The 20,738-nt window shown below is 42.8% G+C and overlaps 1 protein-coding gene across 3 annotated transcripts in view; it reads left to right on the top strand.

Moving 5' to 3' along the window:
• ints1 (integrator complex subunit 1) overlaps positions 1-13,852 on the top strand; it is a 180,311-nt gene extending 166,459 nt beyond the window's left edge. For all 3 annotated transcript variants that reach the window (XM_073060973.1, XM_073060972.1, XM_073060971.1), the window contains exons 46-48: positions 215-306; positions 12,353-12,462; positions 12,978-13,852. In XM_073060973.1, the coding sequence (XP_072917074.1) occupies positions 215-306; positions 12,353-12,462; positions 12,978-13,093 (318 nt within the window). In that variant the 3' untranslated portion in view covers positions 13,094-13,852. The remainder of the gene's footprint in view (positions 1-214; positions 307-12,352; positions 12,463-12,977) is intronic.
• Positions 13,853-20,738: the final 6,886 nt, after the last annotated feature.

Genomic DNA, 20,738 nt, shown 5'->3' with positions numbered 1-20,738 from the left:
GATCTGACTGACGAGTCACAGGAACCAGATTGGTGACTATCCCCACCTCAGCCCTTACCAGCTAGTTGTATTGATATGGGAGGGAGCTTCACGCTCTTTTGAGCCTGAAAGTACAGCCCATATTGCACAAGGCAATAAATGTTCAAGTTAACTTTGGACGCATTCACAGTGTCACGTGCTGTTACTGTACTAAAAGTTTTCTTAATTCTTACAGAATGATCTCCAGCGTCTGATGAGTTCACCTGAGGAACTTTCCCGGAACACTGCATTTGTCTTGGCCTTGAGGAGTATCCAGCATGATCCACGGTAACTAGAGCATGTGAGACTTGTCAAAGATGGACGTGTACTCCATACCTATCATAATCTGTAACCTAAAGTACTTTACAGCATTGGAATAACAGTTGCAATACCGGAACTCAGGCTGTCAGTTTGTTCAAAGAAATCTCGGATAAATTAGCATGAGATGACGGTTAGTCTTCCTTCAGTGCTGTCGGCCAAGTTACTTGCCAGGAGAATGGGAGGAATTCTATTGGACTCGACAGCAGTAAGTTGTAAGGAAAAGCTACATAATCTAGAGCTAAATTCACTGGAATTTAGAAGATTAAAAAGGGATTTGATTTAAGTTTTCATGATATTAAAGATGCTGATGGGGCAGATAAAGAGGAACTGGTTAGGGAATCTAGGATTAGGCGATGCCATCCACAAATTTAGGCTTAGACTTTGAAGAATAACTTCTAGGTGCAAGAGAAGGTAGATGTTTAGAACTTAAATCTATACAGAGTTTACTAATAGGCCTAAATACCTGGTCAATTAATCTTAATTCAAGTTTTTGTTGACTTGCAGTATTAAAGAATATGGAAAAATGCCAGGTCTTGATAATATGCTTAAATGGCGGGGCAAGCTCAACAGACCAAATGGCTTATTGCTGCTGCTTTGTTCTCTACTTGGGTTTTTTCCATGAGCTTTATTTCATCCACCTGAGATCAGACCAGGCCCTAGTTTAAAGTCTCTCATAAAGTGGTGAATTAGTAATAGTTGTCTCGTTTCTTGGCCCATCTTGTACAGGCTGAAGTACCCTTAAGGAGTTGGATACTCTTGCAATGCTGCACTGACACTATTAGCTCCATTATTACCAGAGGCTTCTTGTATCTCAGCTCAAGTTGTAGGTGCCTGGTGAGCATCAGTAGGACACAGATCTGTGTCTTGGCTCTGACCTACCATTTATTAGGTTATTGTTAGATATGTGGGTTATGACCAAAGCAAAAATGGCTGCAGTCACTTAGCACTTTAGTGCAAGGGTGTATCTTAGGTGTGTCAAAAATCGAATTTACAAAAATTAGTGAAAAGAGAACTTCCATTAGTTACAAAAAGGTATCTACCAGAAAGCAATAGTAGCTCACTGTGTACAGTGTGAACTTCTGACAGCCCCTGTCGCTCCCTCACTGAGCTCCTTTTTATTCAGCATTAGGACATGACAGTGTTAATTATGATGCACCCACAATTTAGTAACAATCAGATTATGAAATAAACCAATTTACCTTTGTAACACTTAACCAACAGGCTGGTATATGTCTAGGGGAAAAGGAGATCCAGCCACACACCAACCCCACCTCCCGTACACACAGGTGCTGTGAGAATCAAGTTTATGCCTCGCGCCCGCACACAGTATCAAATTCACACCAGATACCGTTATGAAATACACTTTAAAGAGTTTACTAAAACTAAGAGTACTAGGCAATACAATATATATGAAAGGAAAGAAAAAAAACAAAAGGCGCCAACTTATCAAAGTTCAGTCAATTTAGTGCACATCGTTGGAGCTCAACCATCGAACCATTCGACCCCTCGTCGCTTGCCTTCGACCTCCACGTCTTCGCACCTGGGACCACCCCCGGTGGTCAATCAAGCAGTGCAGCGCACATCCACCTTCCTCGGCGTCTTCCTCTCAACTCTCCTCAAAAGACCGCGAAAACCCCCCCAAGTTCCCAGCCTCACAAGACAAAATAACATTCCCCATTGGTTAACAAATGAATACAATCCCCATATCAGCAAGTCTAAAGCTAAACAATTGCGAGGGAAACACTTATCAGACAAAGAAGCATTCCTACTCTTAACAAACCAAAGAAGCCATTTTGAGTAACAAACACAGGACATTGTACATTCTCCCCCCACCAGCAAATGTCATGCCCTCATGGCATTACTAGAGTTCCCCAAAGCTTCTTGCAACACACAAAACCCAACCCAGGTGCAGAAAGCAGTGACATAACTACCCAGAGCAGTAGAAATCACACTCGGTTCTCCTGGTACCACATATGTCAACCGCTCCGGGGGACGCCTACTTCTCCGAGATTTCCGTACCCCTTCTGCCCCACTGGGCTCCCTCTTCACCTGCGAACCCACTGTCTCGGACACCCCAGGTCTACCTGACAGACCGTCACCCCCTTCCTCACGGGGGTCCTCCCTCACCTGAGATCCCTCCGGCTCACGCTCGGGTCCCACCCTCTCTCCCCCCAACGTTGGCTGCCTCTCCATCTGACCCTCAAGTCCTTCCCTCCTCTCACCCAATTCAGTATGGGAAGGGCCAGGAGCCTCCTCTTCTGGTACTGGAGCGCCAGCGAATGGGAACAGGGGCCACTCATCTGAGTCGTCATCTTCCGAATCGGTATCCATCCCCAGGTTAGGAACCCGTCCCCGCTCTTCAGCAGCGGGCTCTTCCCTTGCTCTGCGCCCTCGCAGAGTCCTTGTACTGGGCGTAACCTCCCACTCTGGCTCCGTATCCACCTGCACCGCTTGACCCAGCGGCAGCAGGTGATTCCGATGGAGTACCTTGATAGGCCCTTTCCCATCCTCAGGTTTCACCCGGTAAACTGGCAGGTTCGGCATCTGGCTCTCTATTACATAGGGGCTGGCCGCCCATCGGTCTGCCAACTTGTGCTTACCAGGGAGTCCCAAATTCCGTAAAAGGACCCGGTCGCCCGGCAATAATTGGACAAACTTCACCTTTCGGTCATACCGCATCTTATTCCTCTGATTTTGTTTGGTAGCCGCCGCCTCGGCCAACTCGTACGCCCGCTGTAACTCCCTCTTCGTGTCGGACACATACTTTAGATGGGACTTCCCGGGTAATTCACCCACTTCAACCCCAAAACACAAGTCAATGGGCAACCTCGCTTCCCGCCCGAACATCAGATAATAGGGCGAGTACCCTGTAGCATCATTGCGAGTACAATTGTAACAGTGAACCAATTGTCCAATATGATGACTCCACTTACTTTTCTGCCCAATCTCCAGCGTCCCAAGCATATCCAACAGGGTCCTGTTGAACCTCTCTGGCTGAGGATCTCCCTGTGGGTGATACGGGGTAGTCCTGGATTTCTCAACCCCAAGCATAGTCAGTAATTCATGGATAAGGCGGCTCTCAAAGTCCCACCCCTGATCACTATGGATTCGCCTGGGAAGGCCGTAATGAACAAAATACTTCTCCCATAACACCTTCGCCACTGTCGTCGCCTTCTGATCCTTAGTGGGAAATGCCTGAGCATAGCGAGTGTAATGATTGGTGATGACTAAGACATTCGTGGTGTTGCTGGTGTTAGGCTCAATCGACAGGAAATCCATACATACCAAGTCCAGAGATCCCGCACTCTGCAAGTGCAACAGTGGAGCCGCCAACGCTGGCAGGGTCTTCCTCCGGATGCAATGACTGCATCCCCTACAGTATTCTTCGACTTCCCCCCTCATCCAGGGCCAGTAGAACCGGTCTTTGAGTAATCCATAGGTCTTTTCCACCCCCAAGAGTCCAGAATCATCATGTAAGGCCTGGAGTACAGTCTGCCGATACTCCTCCGGCAGGACCAGTTGCCAACGGCGGGGTTGGTCCGGAGGCGCCGTTACCCGGTACAAGATTTGGTTCTTTAACCGAGACCACTCCTTCAATAACAGAGGCACGAATGGGTGTTTCGCCTTCTCAGCCAACGCCACATCCCCCTTCTCGACCGCTCTCCACACAGTGCCAATGCCCGGGTCATTTTGCTGAGCAGCTGCCACTTCCCCCGGACTCAGTTCCGGCAACTGTTTAGTCCGCAGTGCGGTCAGGTCACAGTAAGCTAGGGGTATGGCGTCGTCAAAAACCCCCAAATGGTCCACGGCTCGTTCCAGCCTCCCTCTTCCCTTGGCCTTCACGGTGATAGCAAACTGACACATAGCCTTCATTCCAGGGGCAGGGACACTCTCCCACTCCTCATCCCTCTCCTGTTCCCCCGGCTCCCGACGAGACAAAGCATCCGCATCGACATTCTTGCTTCCGGGCCGGTACCTCAGGCTGAAATTATATGCCGACAAGGCCGCCAGCCACCAATGTCCTGTGGCATCCAGCTTTGCCGAAGTCAAAATATAAGTGAGAGGATTGTTATCCGTTCTCACCTCAAACTTGGCTCCGTACAGGTAATCGCCCAGCTTGTCCACCACCACCCACTTCAGCGCCAGGAACTCCAACTTGTGAGTGGGATAGTTTCTCTCCGATGGCGACAAGCTTCGGCTGACAAAGGCTACCGGCCTCAATGCTTTGCCATGCTCCTGGTACAGAACAGCCCCGAGACCCTCTCGACTGGCATCCGTGTGCAGCACATATGGCTTCTGGGGATCGGCAAAAGCCAACACCGGGGCCTGGGTCAGTGCCCTTTTCAAAGATTGGAACGCCTCTTCACATTGATCATCCCATCTCAAGCCAAAAGGTTCCGCCGGGTTCCAGTATCCTCCAGTGTCTTGCCTCCGGTCCCCCTTCCTTTTCTTTCCCACCGGGGGATAGCCACACAACAGCTGAGTCAACGGGTGACACACTTTGGCGTATCCTTTCACGAATCGGCGGTAATACCCACAGAACCCCAAAAATGAGCGCAGAGCGCCCACTTTCTGGGGTCTCGGCCAGGTGGTCACGGCCTCAATCTTGGTTGGATCAGTAACCACTCCCTGTTGCGAAATGATATGGTCAACGTAGCTAACCGACGACTTGCAGAACTGGCATTTGTCCAGGGAAAGCTTCAACCCTTCTTCATTAAGCCGGCCCAACACCTTCAACAGCCTCTCCTCATGTTCCTCCAAAGTTGATCCAAACGCTATCAAATCGTCCAGGTACACCAGCACCTCCAACAGATTCATATCCCCCACAGTTCTCTCCATGAGCCTCTGGAAGGTGGCTGGGGATCCCGATATGCCTTGGGGCATTCGCTCGAACTGAAAGGGCTTTATCGCCCGCACTCATCGGGATCTGGTAATACCCACTTCTTAAGTCCAGCACACTGAACCACTTCACTCCACTCAGGCAGGCCAACGCATCCTCGACCCTCGGGACAGTATATTGATCAGGGACAGTTCGCCGATTCAAAGTCCTGTAGTCAACACACACGCGCACCCTCCCATTCTTCTTCCGTGCCACCACTATTGGGGACGCATAAGGACTTCGAGACTCAGCTATGATTCCGGCCTCCTTCAACTTGCACAAGTGCTGCCGCACGTCCTCAACATCTGCCAGAGCCAGCCGCCGGGATCTCTCTCGGAACGGGGTGTCTTCCATCACCCGGATGGTGTGGCGAGTGCTTTTGGAGCAGCCAACATCAAACTCGCCCCGAGAAAAAACAGCTTCCATCTTCAGCATCTTCTCCACTAGCCTGTGTTTCCACTCCGGCGACACAGGGGAATCCCCGAAGTTAAAGACTTCAGCGGTCAGCTCCCTTCAATGCTCCAATCCCTTCCCGTTAGAGGTCCTCACTGGTGCACTAGACATTACCGTCACTGGGAACAGATGTGCCAGCGGCATTCCCCTCTTAAAGGTGATTTCTCTTGCCGTAGTGTTCCTGACACTTATAGCTATACGCCTCGCATGTACCACCCCTGGTCTCTGCACTTCGGGCCTCACCAGCGCTCCCGCCCAAAATCATGTCTCCCCTTCAAGATCGTCTGGGGCGTCTACTAACAGGGCTTCGCCCGTCGGCACTCTTGGGAATCTGGGGGTCCCCATCATGAGTGCTACCTCCCCTGGTCGGATCACCTTGGGCCTCGCCTGCGTACACCACACCGTCCCTCGTTTACACTCCGGGTCCAGCCCTTGGGAGGCAACCCCTTCTTCGAACACCATTCGAAACACTGGATGCACCGAGAGGGTCTCCAGAAAGTGTTCCCCCCCTTTCTCCTTACAAGCTCCCAGGAGCCGTCGCGCAACGGGGGAGTTAGTCCCCACCAGGAGGGCAGCACCACCGGTTTCCACCGGGTCAGGACACACCAACACCAACGTCTCAATAGCTTCAGACACTCCCACATCGCCCTCCGAGAACTCCAATCTCACCGATAGGTACCCATCATACGGGTAGTCACCCTCGCTCACATCCCAAATCTGCAGGGCGTCAAATGGGGTTACAGGCATATGCTTTAGATATTGGTTGTAGAAAGACCGGTACAGTAAGGTCACCTGCGATCCCGTATCAAGAATGGCTTTTGCGTAAACTCCCTCTACCGTAGACACACACTGGCACGGGGTCCTACCAGCCCATCTGGAATAGAGGCGTGGGCACCCGGTGGTCCCCTGGCTGCTCTCTGGGAACGTGTTCCTCCAGAGGCTCCAGTCTGTTCCTTCACTGAGCCTCACCTAAGTTTCCCGACACCTCTCCCTTCTTAGTCGCAGGGGGGCTTGCCCTCCGCAGTACTCCTTGTCTCTCACAATCCCACCTAAAGTGTCCCTCCTCTCCACAGCTACAGCACACCCTCAGCCGCCCACAGTCCCGCCTGAAATGCCCCTCTTTCCCACAGGGGCGCCTGCCGCCCCTCCCCTCCCAGGACGGCTCCCACTCCCAACCCACTGCACTGGTCGCCCCCGGGAGTGGGTACCTCCCCTGTCCTTCCCCTCCAGAGGGGGGTCCCTACTCCCCTGGGGGCTGTCAGTCCTCCACCCAGCCACCACTTCCTGTATCGCTGAGGATCGCTCCCGTAGGCCTGCGCCCCTTTTCCGCCCCAACGCTCTCTCTTCCTCCCGCACCTCTCTAATCAGTTGCCCGAACGATGGAGGGGGGCCTTTCCTATAAGCCTGCCGGATAGTCCACGCCACCTTGTCCTCCTCCAGAGAGCCACTGAATATCTGACTCATCTTCACACTAGCCACGTCAGGCACCTTCACTACCCCCTGGCGCCGCAACCCCGTAAGCATCCCCTCCATCCGAAATATGTACTCGGAGAGCTTTTCCCCTCTCCATTGTTCCAGGCGTTGGAACTCTGCTAAAAGCAGCCAGGGTTCCCCTGACAACCCAAACGCTCCCTCCAGAACTCCTATGCATTCCTCCACTGAGGCCCCAGGCTTCTCAGCTTTCAACTCCTGGACTGTTTTGGCTGCCGAACCCCTCAAACTTCCCACCAATCGCTGCCTCTTCTCCTCCTCTGAGCCTGGCCACTCCCCTAACATCAAAGACGTATGCTCGATCCAGGTCTCATAGTCCACCTTCCCATCCGGAGTAAGCTTGGCTCCGGAGAACACCCCCAGCTTCAGCCGTGGCCTCTCGGCCACCCCCACCAGGGAGTTAAGTGCGGCTGCCAGCTCCGAGGCTTCCACCCTACCTGGGGGGCGGGGCCTAGTCACATTGTACACCTTAAATAAAATACAGTCAGCCCTCCTTATCCGTGGGGGATTGGTTCCGGAACCCCCTGCGGATACCAAAAAACGCGGATGCTCAAATCCCTTATTTAACCTGTCTCAGTACAGTGGTCTTTAGGACCCAGCGGAACCCCAGGCCTTATTTAACCTAGCTCAGTGCAGTGGACTTTAGGACCCGACGTCACAGCTCTGAATCTGCAGTGTTTATAATCATGAAAATAATGACGATCATGATTGAAAATAAAGTGGAAGTAATAAAGCGATTGGAAAGAGGTGAAACACCATCGGTCATTGGAAAAGCATTAGGCAACAGCCGGTCAGCGATCAGAAAAATTTTAATGGAGCATGTGAAAGGTCCTGGCCCGATGAAAGCTACAATTATTACTAAGCAATGCAGTGGTTTAATTATTGAATTACGTATGTTTCTTAAGTGTTTTATATGCACAGAAAGGTAAAATATATACTATATACTAAGACAAATGTTTGACTAACTTACGCTAAATAATACCAGATGCACCTGTTCCGACTTCAAATCTGACTTAAAGACGGACACAGGAACGGTACTTGTTCATAACCCGGGGACTGCTTGTACTTTAAAATCATCTCTAGATTATTTATAATACCTAATACAATGTAAATGCTATGTAAATAGTTGTTATACTGTACTGCTTAGGGAATAATGCCAAGAAAAAATAGTCTGTACATGCTCAAACAGCGAGTGCTGGAGAGAGAACTTCCGGGTTTTCCCAATCCGCGGTTGGTTGAATCCGCGCATGCAGAATCTGCGGATAAGGAGGGCCAACTGTATACAACTTATGCACATTTGCATACCCCCATTACTGAAGAAATGGAATGTTCCGCCTTGTATGACGGGTAAGGCACCAGAAGGCCAACCCAAGCACATTAGCTCAGTTTAGGGCCCATTATGAGAATATACTGGGGTAGACATTGAAGTGTGCACACTCAGCAGAATGACAAGGTAGTGTTTGTGTGTGTGTGTAAGGAGTGTGTTTACTGAGTGCTCTCCATCGGTTAATCTTCTACCTCAAGAACACTTTTCTGCTTAGTCCCCATATCACCTGACTCCTGTGATTTTCAAAAATATGTGGATCTCAGCCATTAATAACTGAGCATCTACTACTCAGTAAGATAGAAAATTCCAAACTGTAGGGTAACAAAAATTTTCTTCACTTCTGTCCCAGTTACTATTTCCTGTCCTGTGACTCTTCCTCAATTTAAAATCAAAGACAGGAAAAGAAGAGCAATCGCATCAAGAAAAAGATGATTTGGAGGCTTTTATGTGGTGAAGCCCTCTCTAAATCATCTTTTTCGTGATGCAATTTCTCCTCATTTCTCTAAACTGTATGGACCAATCTAACAAGGTCTCTTGGGGATCGTGCGGAGCAGGGCTTTGGCAGGTATGAAGAGGAGGCACAGACTAAGCATGGGAGCTCAGAAAAGACAGAGTGGAGAGTTGTAAAACCAAGTTAAGCAAGCAGTAAAGCATCTGGATCCAAGTGCTGTTGGAAGTTCATTAATATTATAGTAGACAGAGTCAGGAAAAATCTCCCAGTTCCACTGAATGCACAATCTTATATATAAAACAGTTCGTACAGTATGTTACAGGAAAGGCCCTTCAAATCACAATGTTGTGCCAAACTAATGAAACTAGTAATTAAATGCCTGACTAAACTAATCCCTTCTGCCTACACAATAGCTATAATGGTCCATTCTCTGTGAATTCGTGTGCCTATCTAAATGCCTGTGTTGTATTTGTCTCATGGCCAACCATGACAGTGCATTCCAGGCACCCACTAATCTCAGTGTTAAAAAATAAAGTACAACCTGACCCATACATCTCCATTCAACTTACCCCTCTCCTCTTAAATGCATACCAGGATTAGACATTTTGACACTAAGAGAGGGATACTCTGCAGCTCTCTACTCTGTGGATGTGGAATCGTGTTTCCTGAATGTGTGCATACCTAGAAAGAAACATTCAGGAAACGTCATCAATGTTAAAACTCATGATGCAGATTCTGGAATTTGAAAAGCAGTTGGTGTTGCTCTGATGTACCTTTGAAGCTACATTCTTTTTGAATTGTCTGCTTTGGGTTTAGTCACCCCACTGCACGAAGAGAGGGAATGGCTGGAAGCCCAGAGAGATAATGCAATAGTGCGCTGAATGTATTCACCTCTGAATAATAGAGCAAGTGATGGGGTGTCCAGACACAGCTGGAGTGATGTCACAACTACTACCTTGAACTCAATGTCTGTAAGGCCAAGTAATTGATTGTGGGCTTCAGGAAGGGGAAGTTGAAGGATCAATAATGGAAAGGGTGAGCAGTTTCAAGCTCCTAGGTGTCAGCCTCTTAGAAGATCTATCCTGTGTCCAACATATTGATACAAAGGAAGCATGATGTTGGGAGTTTGAGGAGACAGTATGTCACCAAAGACTCTCACAAATTTCTGCAGATGTGTCCTGGAGAGCATTGTAACTATTGCAGCATCATCTGGTATGTAAGGGCCACTGCACAGGATTAAAAAAGTTGCTGGAAGTTTTAAATTCAGCCAGCACCATCACATGCACCAGCCTCCCCAGTATCGAGGACATCTTCAAAAGGTGATGTCTCAAAAGGTGGCATCCATTATTAAGGACCCTCCCAGCACCCAGGAGATGCCCTCTTCTCATTGCTACCATCAGGGAGGAAGTACAGGAGCCTGAAGGAACAACTTCTTCCCTCTGCCATCAGATTTCAGAACGGGTAATAAACCCATGAACACTAACTCACTTTTGTTTGCTCTTTTTTTGCTCTACTTATTTAATTTAATATATTTTTAATATATCAGTCGATTTTGGTTAATTGGGCTATCAATTAATCAGGGTAGCAGCTTATTTAGGACAACTCTTACAGAACAAGAACAAAGCAAGAAATTAGCTCTGATTCCCTTCATCTATTTGGGACACTATGCCATTTATTTGAGCAAGGGACCATTGCTGAACATTTTCTAATTAACATGAGTCGAGTGTACATTATGTGGCAGTTAGACACTGTGCATAGAGGTAATGGTTTTTAAATAGTGTCACTTGCATGTATTTGTGTTCAAAAAGCAGTGATTTTTATCACTGATAGTTGGTAAGTAATAAACAGTAAAACTATTCAGAACTGTTTTGCTCACTACGGTTTCAAACATTCAGGTCTGGAGATGCCAGATACAGCCAGAGTGAAAATGAAAATGAAAATGAAAAACTGTTTGACAGCAGTCCACTACCTGCACTCTGTATCTGCACTGGTTTTGTTCATTTACAGTCAGTCAAAAGAACACAACAGCGTACATTGAATGAATTCCTCTGTCAATAGCTATTAGGAACTAATACACAGCTTTACAGTAATGTAGTATTATTGATAGTGTTCTAATTTGTTTTGTATTTCATTTAATTACATAATTTATTACTCAGTTAAATGTTAATTTGGCATTTTTATGTCTTTTTAACTATTGCCATGAAACTGTGGCTAATTGGGACAACCACTTAATTTGGCTAAAATGTACCAGTCCCAGTGTGTCCCATTTAACTGGAATTCACCATACTTATTTATAGTTTTTTTTATTATTATTATGTATTGCAATGTACTGCTGCCGCAAAACGACGAACTTCACCACATATACCAATGATATTAAACCTGCTTCTGAATCTGAGCAAAGTCCAAGCACAGTGAGTGATTTAACTGTAGAGTACCATAGAAAGGGCAATAGAGGGATTCAGAAATTAGGGAGGAACTTAAGTGTTACTTTGGTCCATAATTGTGGCATTTTATATTGCAATGCTCAGTGTATTGATAACTTCCTACAGCTTAGAACAGTCTTGCCAAATGTCAACAGCACTGTCACTTTTGGTACATCTGTATTTAAGTCCAAATCATTAAAATAATTGAAAATCCACAACCTATAAGGCTGTGCACTAGAGCAGCTGGACTTAAATACAATACCTATGCTGCTGCATTTTTGGCTAGCACAGTACATTGTCTTTCTCTCTGTCTGTCCTGTACATCTGATTCTTGTAACCCACTCATCCGCAGAATGAAAATAGTGAATCTATGCATCTCTGATTCTGGGTCTTGTAAATAAAGAGATCTAAGCTGCGCATCCATATTCCTTGGACCATACCAGAAAGCATTTCTTTCTTTTGTTCTCCAACTCTGGCAATGAAAGACAATTTATCTTTATGTTTTGCTCAAGTTCTAATGTTTACTTTCTATATCTGTCAAATCCATATCATTAATTGTTTTGAAGAACAACCCCAAATGGATTCTGTTGACTTCCAATATTTTTCCCAATGTGATTGTCCTGGTCCTTTCTTATTGTATAACAATGTGGATGTCATGGATAGTTCTTTCTCCATTTGTGTTGCTGCTATTAGTGGAACTCTAAATCAATCTAATCGATGTTTTTTTTTTATCCCTATAATGTCTTCTCTTTACCCAGAATGATTCTACCTAATACTCATCTGGGTCAATATAATTCTTTATTAGGGCAATCACCATACCATTTCTCCTCTCCCTCTCTCAACTGCAAGATGTTGCTCTTCTACAAGTACTGTTTTCCTAGGTGTTGCCTGGCCTGCTGAGTTCCTCCAGCATTTTGTGTGTGTTGCTCAGATTTCCAGCATCTGCAGATTTTCTCTTGGTGACGATTAACTTTGGTTTCCTTTTCCAGCGTTGCTGCTGACTTTCTCCCAACGTTCTTGTACTGCCTTGGCTGTGGAAATTATGATGTGGTGCAGACAGCTCTGAAGAATCTTCCTGATTACACACTACTCTGCCAAGGTAAATATGATTTGTCTTGTATAAACCTTGAGATTGGTTTATTATCTGGTAAGTCTTAAAACTTGATCCGCTTCTCTCTATAAATCCCTGTAACTGAAATTTGCCGCCTTTTGTGACTATATTCAACTAGTCTAATGCCTGTTCAAATGGTCATTGTAACCCACAGAGAGCATCACAATACACACAAACAACACACACACACTATACTGTAGGTGATAAAAGAGGTTTGGGGATCTCTTGGTTTCTTAATAACCCTCCTTAGCTCTTGGGATTTTTTTTATTGCAAGACTTGTAATGTGCCACTCTAATACAGTACAGAGATTGAGTAATTTTGCAGACCGACGATCTTCCAGGTCTGAATTGACCAGTATAATTTGTCAGATTATCATAATGACTTAATTATGTTTGATTATGATGCAGTGTTTGAGGAGTTTATTTGCCTTTACCTGGATGGTAGTGCCGCAGTTCTTTTACTTTTGACATTAACTCATTCTTGTCCTTTGCTTTGTTTCTAGAGCATGCGGGTGTTCTCTTGCACAAGGCTTTCTTGGTTGGAATGTATAGCCAACTTGACACAAGTCCACAGATTGCAGAAGCCATGAAAGTTCTACACATGGAAGCCACAACTTAAGGACCGAGCATTGTTAAAGTGATGACTTATTGATACAGCAAAAAGTATTGATAGAAGACTTGATGTTGGACATACTTTTCACACAATGTGTTGAACTTCTAATATTTTTCACGTGAAGAAGTCAAACTTCAGGATGAGGCGGCACAGGATTATTTCCCAAGAACGTAAACTGCTGAGAATTAGACGATTTGAACATTGATTTTCTTGCATAACAATAGTCACTGCACTTCAGTTCATCATTTGAAGACCTTTGTGATGATACAACAAATCTTTCAGTTTCTCAATTCCAATTTACTCTCACTCATGCACAATTTGTCAAACATCAGTTGAAATGCTCCAAGTAAGTGTCAGGAGAAATAGAAGCCATTGTGTACAATTCTGAGCAGCCAAGAAACTAGTCTGACAAGAAACACAGCACAAAGCTGAATTCCAACCTCCCATCATACTTGAAGATGAGGCTTACAGATGCAACTGCATAGCCAGACATTTAGTCACTGAACCTGTTACTATTGTAACCAGGACTCAGTAGTGCTGTCTTAAAATTTGAAAATAATTCAGTGAAAGCCATCAGAGCTTACTGGTCTTATTGGTTGTATTAGGCTCCTTGGGATAATTCTGTGGATTGAATAAGATCTTGTGAATGCATGGGACTGAGATTCCACAGTCAGGACCCACATATAGTGGTTCCATGATGTTCTGTGAAAGCATTGTGCTTTTGTTGAATTTTTTATATAAAATAAATATTTGACAAAAACATTAGATATGTCTGCTGTTGTGATACAAGCTGAGCAGGATAAACTGTCCAAGTGACCAGCAGCAAGTGAAACTGTTGGGCAGAGTTTTTGCAGGTGGTTTTCCAAGCTGTTTCTAATTCTTGGGAATTAACCTTGTAAATGAAAAAGAGACTCTGAACCTTCTAATACTTGTCATAACTGAAGAAGATGTTCTGTTTTGAGCATGTCAAATACTGCTGAGAATTTGGAATACTGGGAACAATTTTGGGCTTTGTATCAAAGAAAAGATGTGCGGCCCTGGAGAGAGTTGAGAGGAGCCTCACAAAAATGATCCCAGGAATGAAAGACTTAACCTATTTAATTTCTCTGAGCTGGTGTTAGTCAGACTTCACAAGGATGAGGGGGAGATCTCATTGAAGCCTATCGAGTACTGAAAGGCTGAATAGAATGGACATGGAGAGGGTATTTCCATTAGCAGGAGAGTCTAGGGTCTGAGAGTACAGACTCAAAATAAAGGGATGTCTCTTTAAAATCGAGATGCAGAGCAACTTCTTCAGCCAGACGGTGAGTTTGCTGAATTTGTTGCCACAGAAGACTGTGGAGGCAAAGTTCATTGGGTTTATTTAAGGCAGCAATTGATAGTTTTGATTGATAAGGGGGTTAGGATTATGTAGCATGAAGTCATGCACTTCATTGAGAGGAATCAGAAGGCAGATTATTATCTACTTCAGAGCTTCCCAGCATTTTTTAATGACATGGACCAATACCATTAAGCAAGGGGTCCGTGGGTACCAGGTTGGGAATCCCTGCTATAAGTGGATCAAAATTGTAAATAAGTGATGTTCAGTGATATTTAGAAGTATTGAGCATGAATAATTAAATGTTAGCAGTCAGTTCGTACTGAAGGTAAATGGTACATTAGCCTTTATTACAAAAGGATTGCAGTTTATGAATGGGAAGGTTTTGTTACAGTACAGGATTTTGGACAGGTGAGGCCAAAATTTGGTATACTTCTGGATAGTGTAGAGCAGGGTTCTCAACTGGGGTTCAGCAGAACCCGAAGGTTCTGTGAGGTTGCTAGGGCTAACGCGGGAGATAGTGATTTAAAAAAAACCATTTTTTTCTTTCTTTATTTTTTCAATCTTTTTATTGATTTTAAAAAAGAAGTATACAAACAGGAGGGGGATATCTCTGGTATATATGTCAATAGCAGTACATACAGAAGGTAAAATAAACTATCAGAACCACACATAGTGTTGATCTACAACATATAAATTTGATATAGAATATATAATTCTCTTACCAATTTATGAAGAAAGGAAGGACTATTAGAAATTTTTATATAAAAGAGGAAAAATCCACCACTATTCTAAACAGAGGGAAAAAAAGGACTGGGCAGTCCATCCTGAGAGAAAAACCAAGAGAAGAGAGACTCTGATCAAATCCAAGGTTCTGAAAAAATAACTGGAAGAGAATCAGTACAAAAATCAGATCATATGAAAATATTGAATAAAAGGTCGCCAGATTTCTTCAAGTTTAAAGGATGTATCCAATGTCTGACTTATTTTCTCTAGACTGAAACAGGACACAATAGAGGAAAGTCAATAAAAGGCGGTAGGAGGGTTAGGGTCCTTCCATTTAAGTAAAATGGCTTTCGTAGACAATAAGGCTGAAAAGGCTATCATCCGCTGAGCGGAAGCAGGAATATATCCTGCTTCTGATGGAATAATCCCCAAAATAGCTATAAATAAGTTTGATTGTAAATCCAGATCCAGCACTTTTGATAAGGTTTTAAAAACATTTTTCCAAAAATTCTCCAACTTTATGCAAGACCAAAACATGAGTTAAAGTGGCCACCTGAGTATTACATCTATCACAAATAGGATTAATATTGGGGAAAAATACTGGCTAATTTATCCTTTGACATATGTGCCCGATGCAATACCCTGAACTGTATCAAGGAATGACGGGCACAAATAGATGAAGTATTTACCAGATGAAAAATTTTACTCCATTGATTATCTGAAAGTAACTCTTGAAATTCCAATTCCCAGGCAGCTTTAATTTTATCATTAGATATCATTAGTAAATTCAATAACCATTTATAAATTGTAGCTATTGATCTTTTTTGGAGTGGTTTAACCTGGAAGAGGATATCTATCACATTAGATGGATAAGCGGAGGGATAATTTGGAAGCAAAGTATGTAAAAAAAAAAACCCAAAATCATAATTTGTAAATATCTAAAAAAGTGTACATTGGATAAATCAAATTTATCCGCTAGCTGAGTGAAAGACATTAAACAATCCCCTATAAACAAATCCGAAAAGGTTGTTATACCTTTGGTTTTCCAAATTAAAATAATGTTCAATTGTCTCCAAATATTAAAGTATGAATATCTATTCTTAATGAATCCAGTTTGATGGTTAGGGATAACTTTAGGTGAAATATTCTCGATCCTATTAGCCAAAATTTTAGAAAGAATTTTAGAATCCACATTTAGTAAAGAAATTGGTCTATAAGAGGCATGTTCAGATAAATCTTTTCCTTTTTTTAGGAATTAGTGAAATTAATGCCTCATAAAAAGTTTTCGGGGGAGTCCCAGAGGATATAGAATCAGTGAAAACTTGACATAATTGAGGTGTAAGTATCTCAGTAAAAGTCATAAAAAATTCCACTGTATATCCATCTGGTCCCAGAGCCTTACCTGATTGAAAAGAGGAAATAGCCATTGTTATTTCCTCTTGTTTAATAGGTGCATCTAATGTATTCATCTCTTGAGTAGAAATGTTAAGTGTATTCAGCTTTTGCAAAAATCTATTCATAGAAGTAGTATTGTCTGAGTAGTCAGATTTATAAAGGTTAGAGTAGAAATCCAGAAATACCTTATTAATTTCCTGACCATCTGACGTTTCAATTCTATCAGCTGTTCGTATTTTTAAAATCTGTCTTCTAGCCATATCTGCTTTTAATTGACAGCTAACAATTTGCCTGACTTACCCCCATGTATGTAAAATTGACTTTTAGATTTGAGAAGTTGCTGCTCAATGGGATAGGTCAAAAGCAAATCATGCTGTGTTTGAAGTTCCACCCTTTCCTTATAAAGATCTTCATTAGGTGTTACTGAATAAACTTTATCTATTTCTTTAATCCTGTTAGTAATCACTAAACGTTCTGCTTTGGCTTTCCTTCTTAAACCTACTGAATATGAAATTATCTGTCCCCTGAGAAAAGATTTCATTGTATCCCAAATAACCAAATTTGACATTCCCCCAGTTGTATTTAATTCAAAAAATAAAGAAATTTGTTCTTTAATAAAACTTACAAAAACTAAGTCCTGTAATGATGTAGTATTAAATCTCCACTGAGAAGAATTTAAAATGTTATCAGGAAATCTAAATGTTAATTTCAAGGATGCGTGGTCTGACAAAGTGATGACATCATACATGCAATCGACAACAAAAGGCACCAATTATGTGTCCAGCAAAAAATAATCAGTTCTTGAGTATTTATGATATACATGCGAAAAGAAAGAAAAATCCCTATCTTTAGGATGTATAAATCTCCAGATATCAACCAAACTGTATTCCAATAAAAAAGAGTTCATACAAGTCACAGCCTTATTAGGAAGCAATAAATTGGTTGCTGACCTATCAATCAAAGGATTTAAACAACAATTGAAGTCACCGCCCATAATCAACTTGTATTTATTTAAATTTGGCAATGCAGAAAACAGTTTCTTAAAAATTTTGGGATTATCTATATTAGGTGCATAAACACACACTAAAGCCACCTTTTGACCGCATAACAGACCAGTAATGATTAAATATCTTCCCATTGAATCAGTAACAGTATTAAAATGTATGGAAGGGATTTAAGATTTAATAAAAATAGATACCCCTCTAATTTTAGTTACTGATAAAGAATGAAATTGATAACCTCACTAAAAATTTTAAAATGATTTTCATCTGCCCTACGAATATGGGCAAAAATAACACCAGCCTGAAGTGTTTTTAAGTTCTTAAAGGTCTTTTTCCGCTTAATAGGTTGGTTCATACCATTCAAATTCCAAGATATGATATTAATTTAATTAATATCCATATTTAAACTTTAATATAAGATTTTGTAAAGTAAGTTATTGCATAAGCACAAATCAAATCTACCAGGAAAAATATAGCATGAACTCGATCAAAGACCTTTTAAAAAAAGCAACATGATTGACAGAAAAACCTCTCAGGATTGCCCAGTCAGAGAACACCTAATCTAATAACCCCATCCCTCCCCCCAAACCTCTGGAGCAAAATCTTCAATTATACAAATGGCTGCCCCATTAAAGATTAGCTTCCCTCGCTTCCTTGCATCTCGGAGAATCTCTTCTTTAGTTGTAAAATAGTGCAGGCATAGTATCACATGGCGAGGATTCAACTCAGGTGAAGGCTTTGGACGGAGAGAACGATGGGCTCTATCATCGGAGGGGCTTCAAGTATCTCACTAAAAAGTGAGTGTAACATATCTGTAAAATATTTTGATGGCTCACCGGATTCCATATTTTCGGGCAAACCCAGTATGCGTAAATTCATCCTGCGACTTCTACTTTCCAGATCAACTGTTTTCTTCTTAATTCTTGATATTTCCGAAGTAGCCTCATTAATTTTCTTTTCCATAGCCGATATCTTTAATTCTTGTTCTTTAATAACTTGATTCATTGCTTCCTGTTCTCTTTTAATTCTGTTGGTAGTCTTCTTGAGTGGCTAGAATTGGATTTCCAGATTGCCACAAGATTCCTGGACGATGGAAATAATTTTTTCAAACTTTTCATTAGCCTTCACCAGGCTATCGATCATAGTATTCATATCTTGCATTAAAGAGAGCATTCTTTCTGAAGTAAGGACTATCGCTGATTGCTCTGTTGGATTGGTTTCTGCAACGGTTTTTCCAGCTTTTTTAAAAATCCCTGCCATGGTAATTAAATTGTAAAACCTTCAGTAAAAGTAATAAATCTTCAAATTTTAAACGGAACTGGCAGTGTGAAGTAGGTTATCAAAGTTAGGAGCAGCGCACAAGCATCCTACTCCATTGACTGCCAATGGGAGACTCCCATCATTTTTTGAACTTGCACAATGCATGCATGATGCTAGCGCTCTCAGTGACTGAGTAGTCCCATTAGCAATCTTGTTAAGAGGTCTCTCAGCCCTGTATGGCAGTGCACAGTTGGACTGTGTTTATTTGGTTGAGTCCATTCTCAGTTTTTAACACAACATGGGCAGGCCTTTGATAATTGGTGAGGACTGTGTTGCACAGAGGGGAGGACAGTAGGCTGATGAGCATGAAATGTGCTTTCCATGCATTAAATGGACTTGCCCAACTTGGGCTGTAACATCAGCCTCTCCCTCCCAAATTACCTCACCCAACTTCCCTTTACACACCTTCGACTGACTTATGAGAGCGAGCAAGCTACCAATGTAGTAGAAAATTGGAGGGAAATTTTCATTCTAAAGAAGGTCCAGTGTGGTGATTTTTGAAGAGGAGTTGTGAGATGGAAGAGGAGGATTCTAGGCCTAGGTATACAGACAATTCTGATAAGGTTAGTGATGAAGAATTACAATCTTCTGAGTCATTTCACTGCTCTAGTGCAACAACAGACTCACAAAAACATCCATCTTTACAATGAAAGCTACCTATCAGTGGGTTTTACATGGACTGGTGATTCAAGTTGTCCTATTCCATTGTGCCTGGTCTGTGGCAAACAAATGTAACAATGGCTCCAGCAAAACTAAAAAGACACTTAACTACAGGTCACAGCCATATGACATGTAAGGTGTTGATTATTTTAAAACTACTATTGGAATCTCAAAATCAACAGATTAAAGCATTTGAAAATGAAGTCACAGTTAGTAGAAGGATTCAGGAAGCAAATTATTTAATAGCCTTAAGCCCAGTCACTAGAGAATGTTTTAAAAAAACTGTGTGAAAACCTGGACAAAAAACACACCATACAGAAATCTGGTGGCTTAGCAGAGGAAGTATTGTCAACAGTGTGTTTGAGCTAAAAGGTGAATTGCAGGAAGTACTTTCAAGGAAATAGTAAGCCAGATTTTGCTGAGTACTTTAAAGATGAAGAATGGCTGCAGAAACTAGCCTACTTAACAGACATTTTTCATCATATGAACTGGTTGAACAAGTCTCTGCAAGGTCCTGGAGAAAATGTTTCAGTTTCAAGTGACAAGATTCTTGGATTTAAAAGGAAACAGAATCTTTGAGAAAATCATGTTGCAAAAGGAAATCTTGAATTTTTTTGACTGCTAATGGGCTTGAGAATGAGGAAGGATATCAGAAAGTCTTGAGTCTTATTGCAAACCACCTTGAAGAACTGCAGAACAAAATTGAACAGTATTTTTCCTTCTTTTCAACATGTGTATGATTGGGTGAGGGACTGTTTCTCTTCATCTTCTGCTCAGCCTGACAACTTGACTTTGAGAGAAGTGGAAGAGCCTTGTGAGCTGCACTCTGATCATGTACTCAAGATTTACTGATCTCTCCTTGGACAAGTTCTGGATTTCTGTGGAAATCTGCCATTCATAAGGAAGCAATGAACATTTTGCTGCCAGCTTTCAACTTCTTACATGTGTGAATAAGCTTTTTCTTGTTTAACAAGCATCAGGAACAAGGATAAAAATCTTCTCATTTCAGTTGGAAGTGAAATCTGTGGGTGCTTCTCTCAAGTTCAACCCAGAATTGAGAAATAATGTATTATGTTTGTCTTATGGACTTTTAAAATTTACGAAAGGGAATGAAAGAGATTAATTTCAAGAAAGATAAGCTAAAAATAATTCTCTACTCAACAGAGCATTGACAACTATTTTTGGATTATTATATCTACAACATACTGATCACACTAATGTACCGTGAGCT

The sequence above is a fragment of the Hemitrygon akajei genome, chromosome 11 (genome assembly GCF_048418815.1).
Source record: "Hemitrygon akajei chromosome 11, sHemAka1.3, whole genome shotgun sequence".
In the NCBI taxonomy this organism is placed as follows: Eukaryota; Metazoa; Chordata; class Chondrichthyes; order Myliobatiformes; family Dasyatidae; genus Hemitrygon; species Hemitrygon akajei.
The sequence above is the reverse complement of the archived record's forward strand: the minus strand, read 5'-3'. Positions and strand labels throughout refer to the sequence as shown.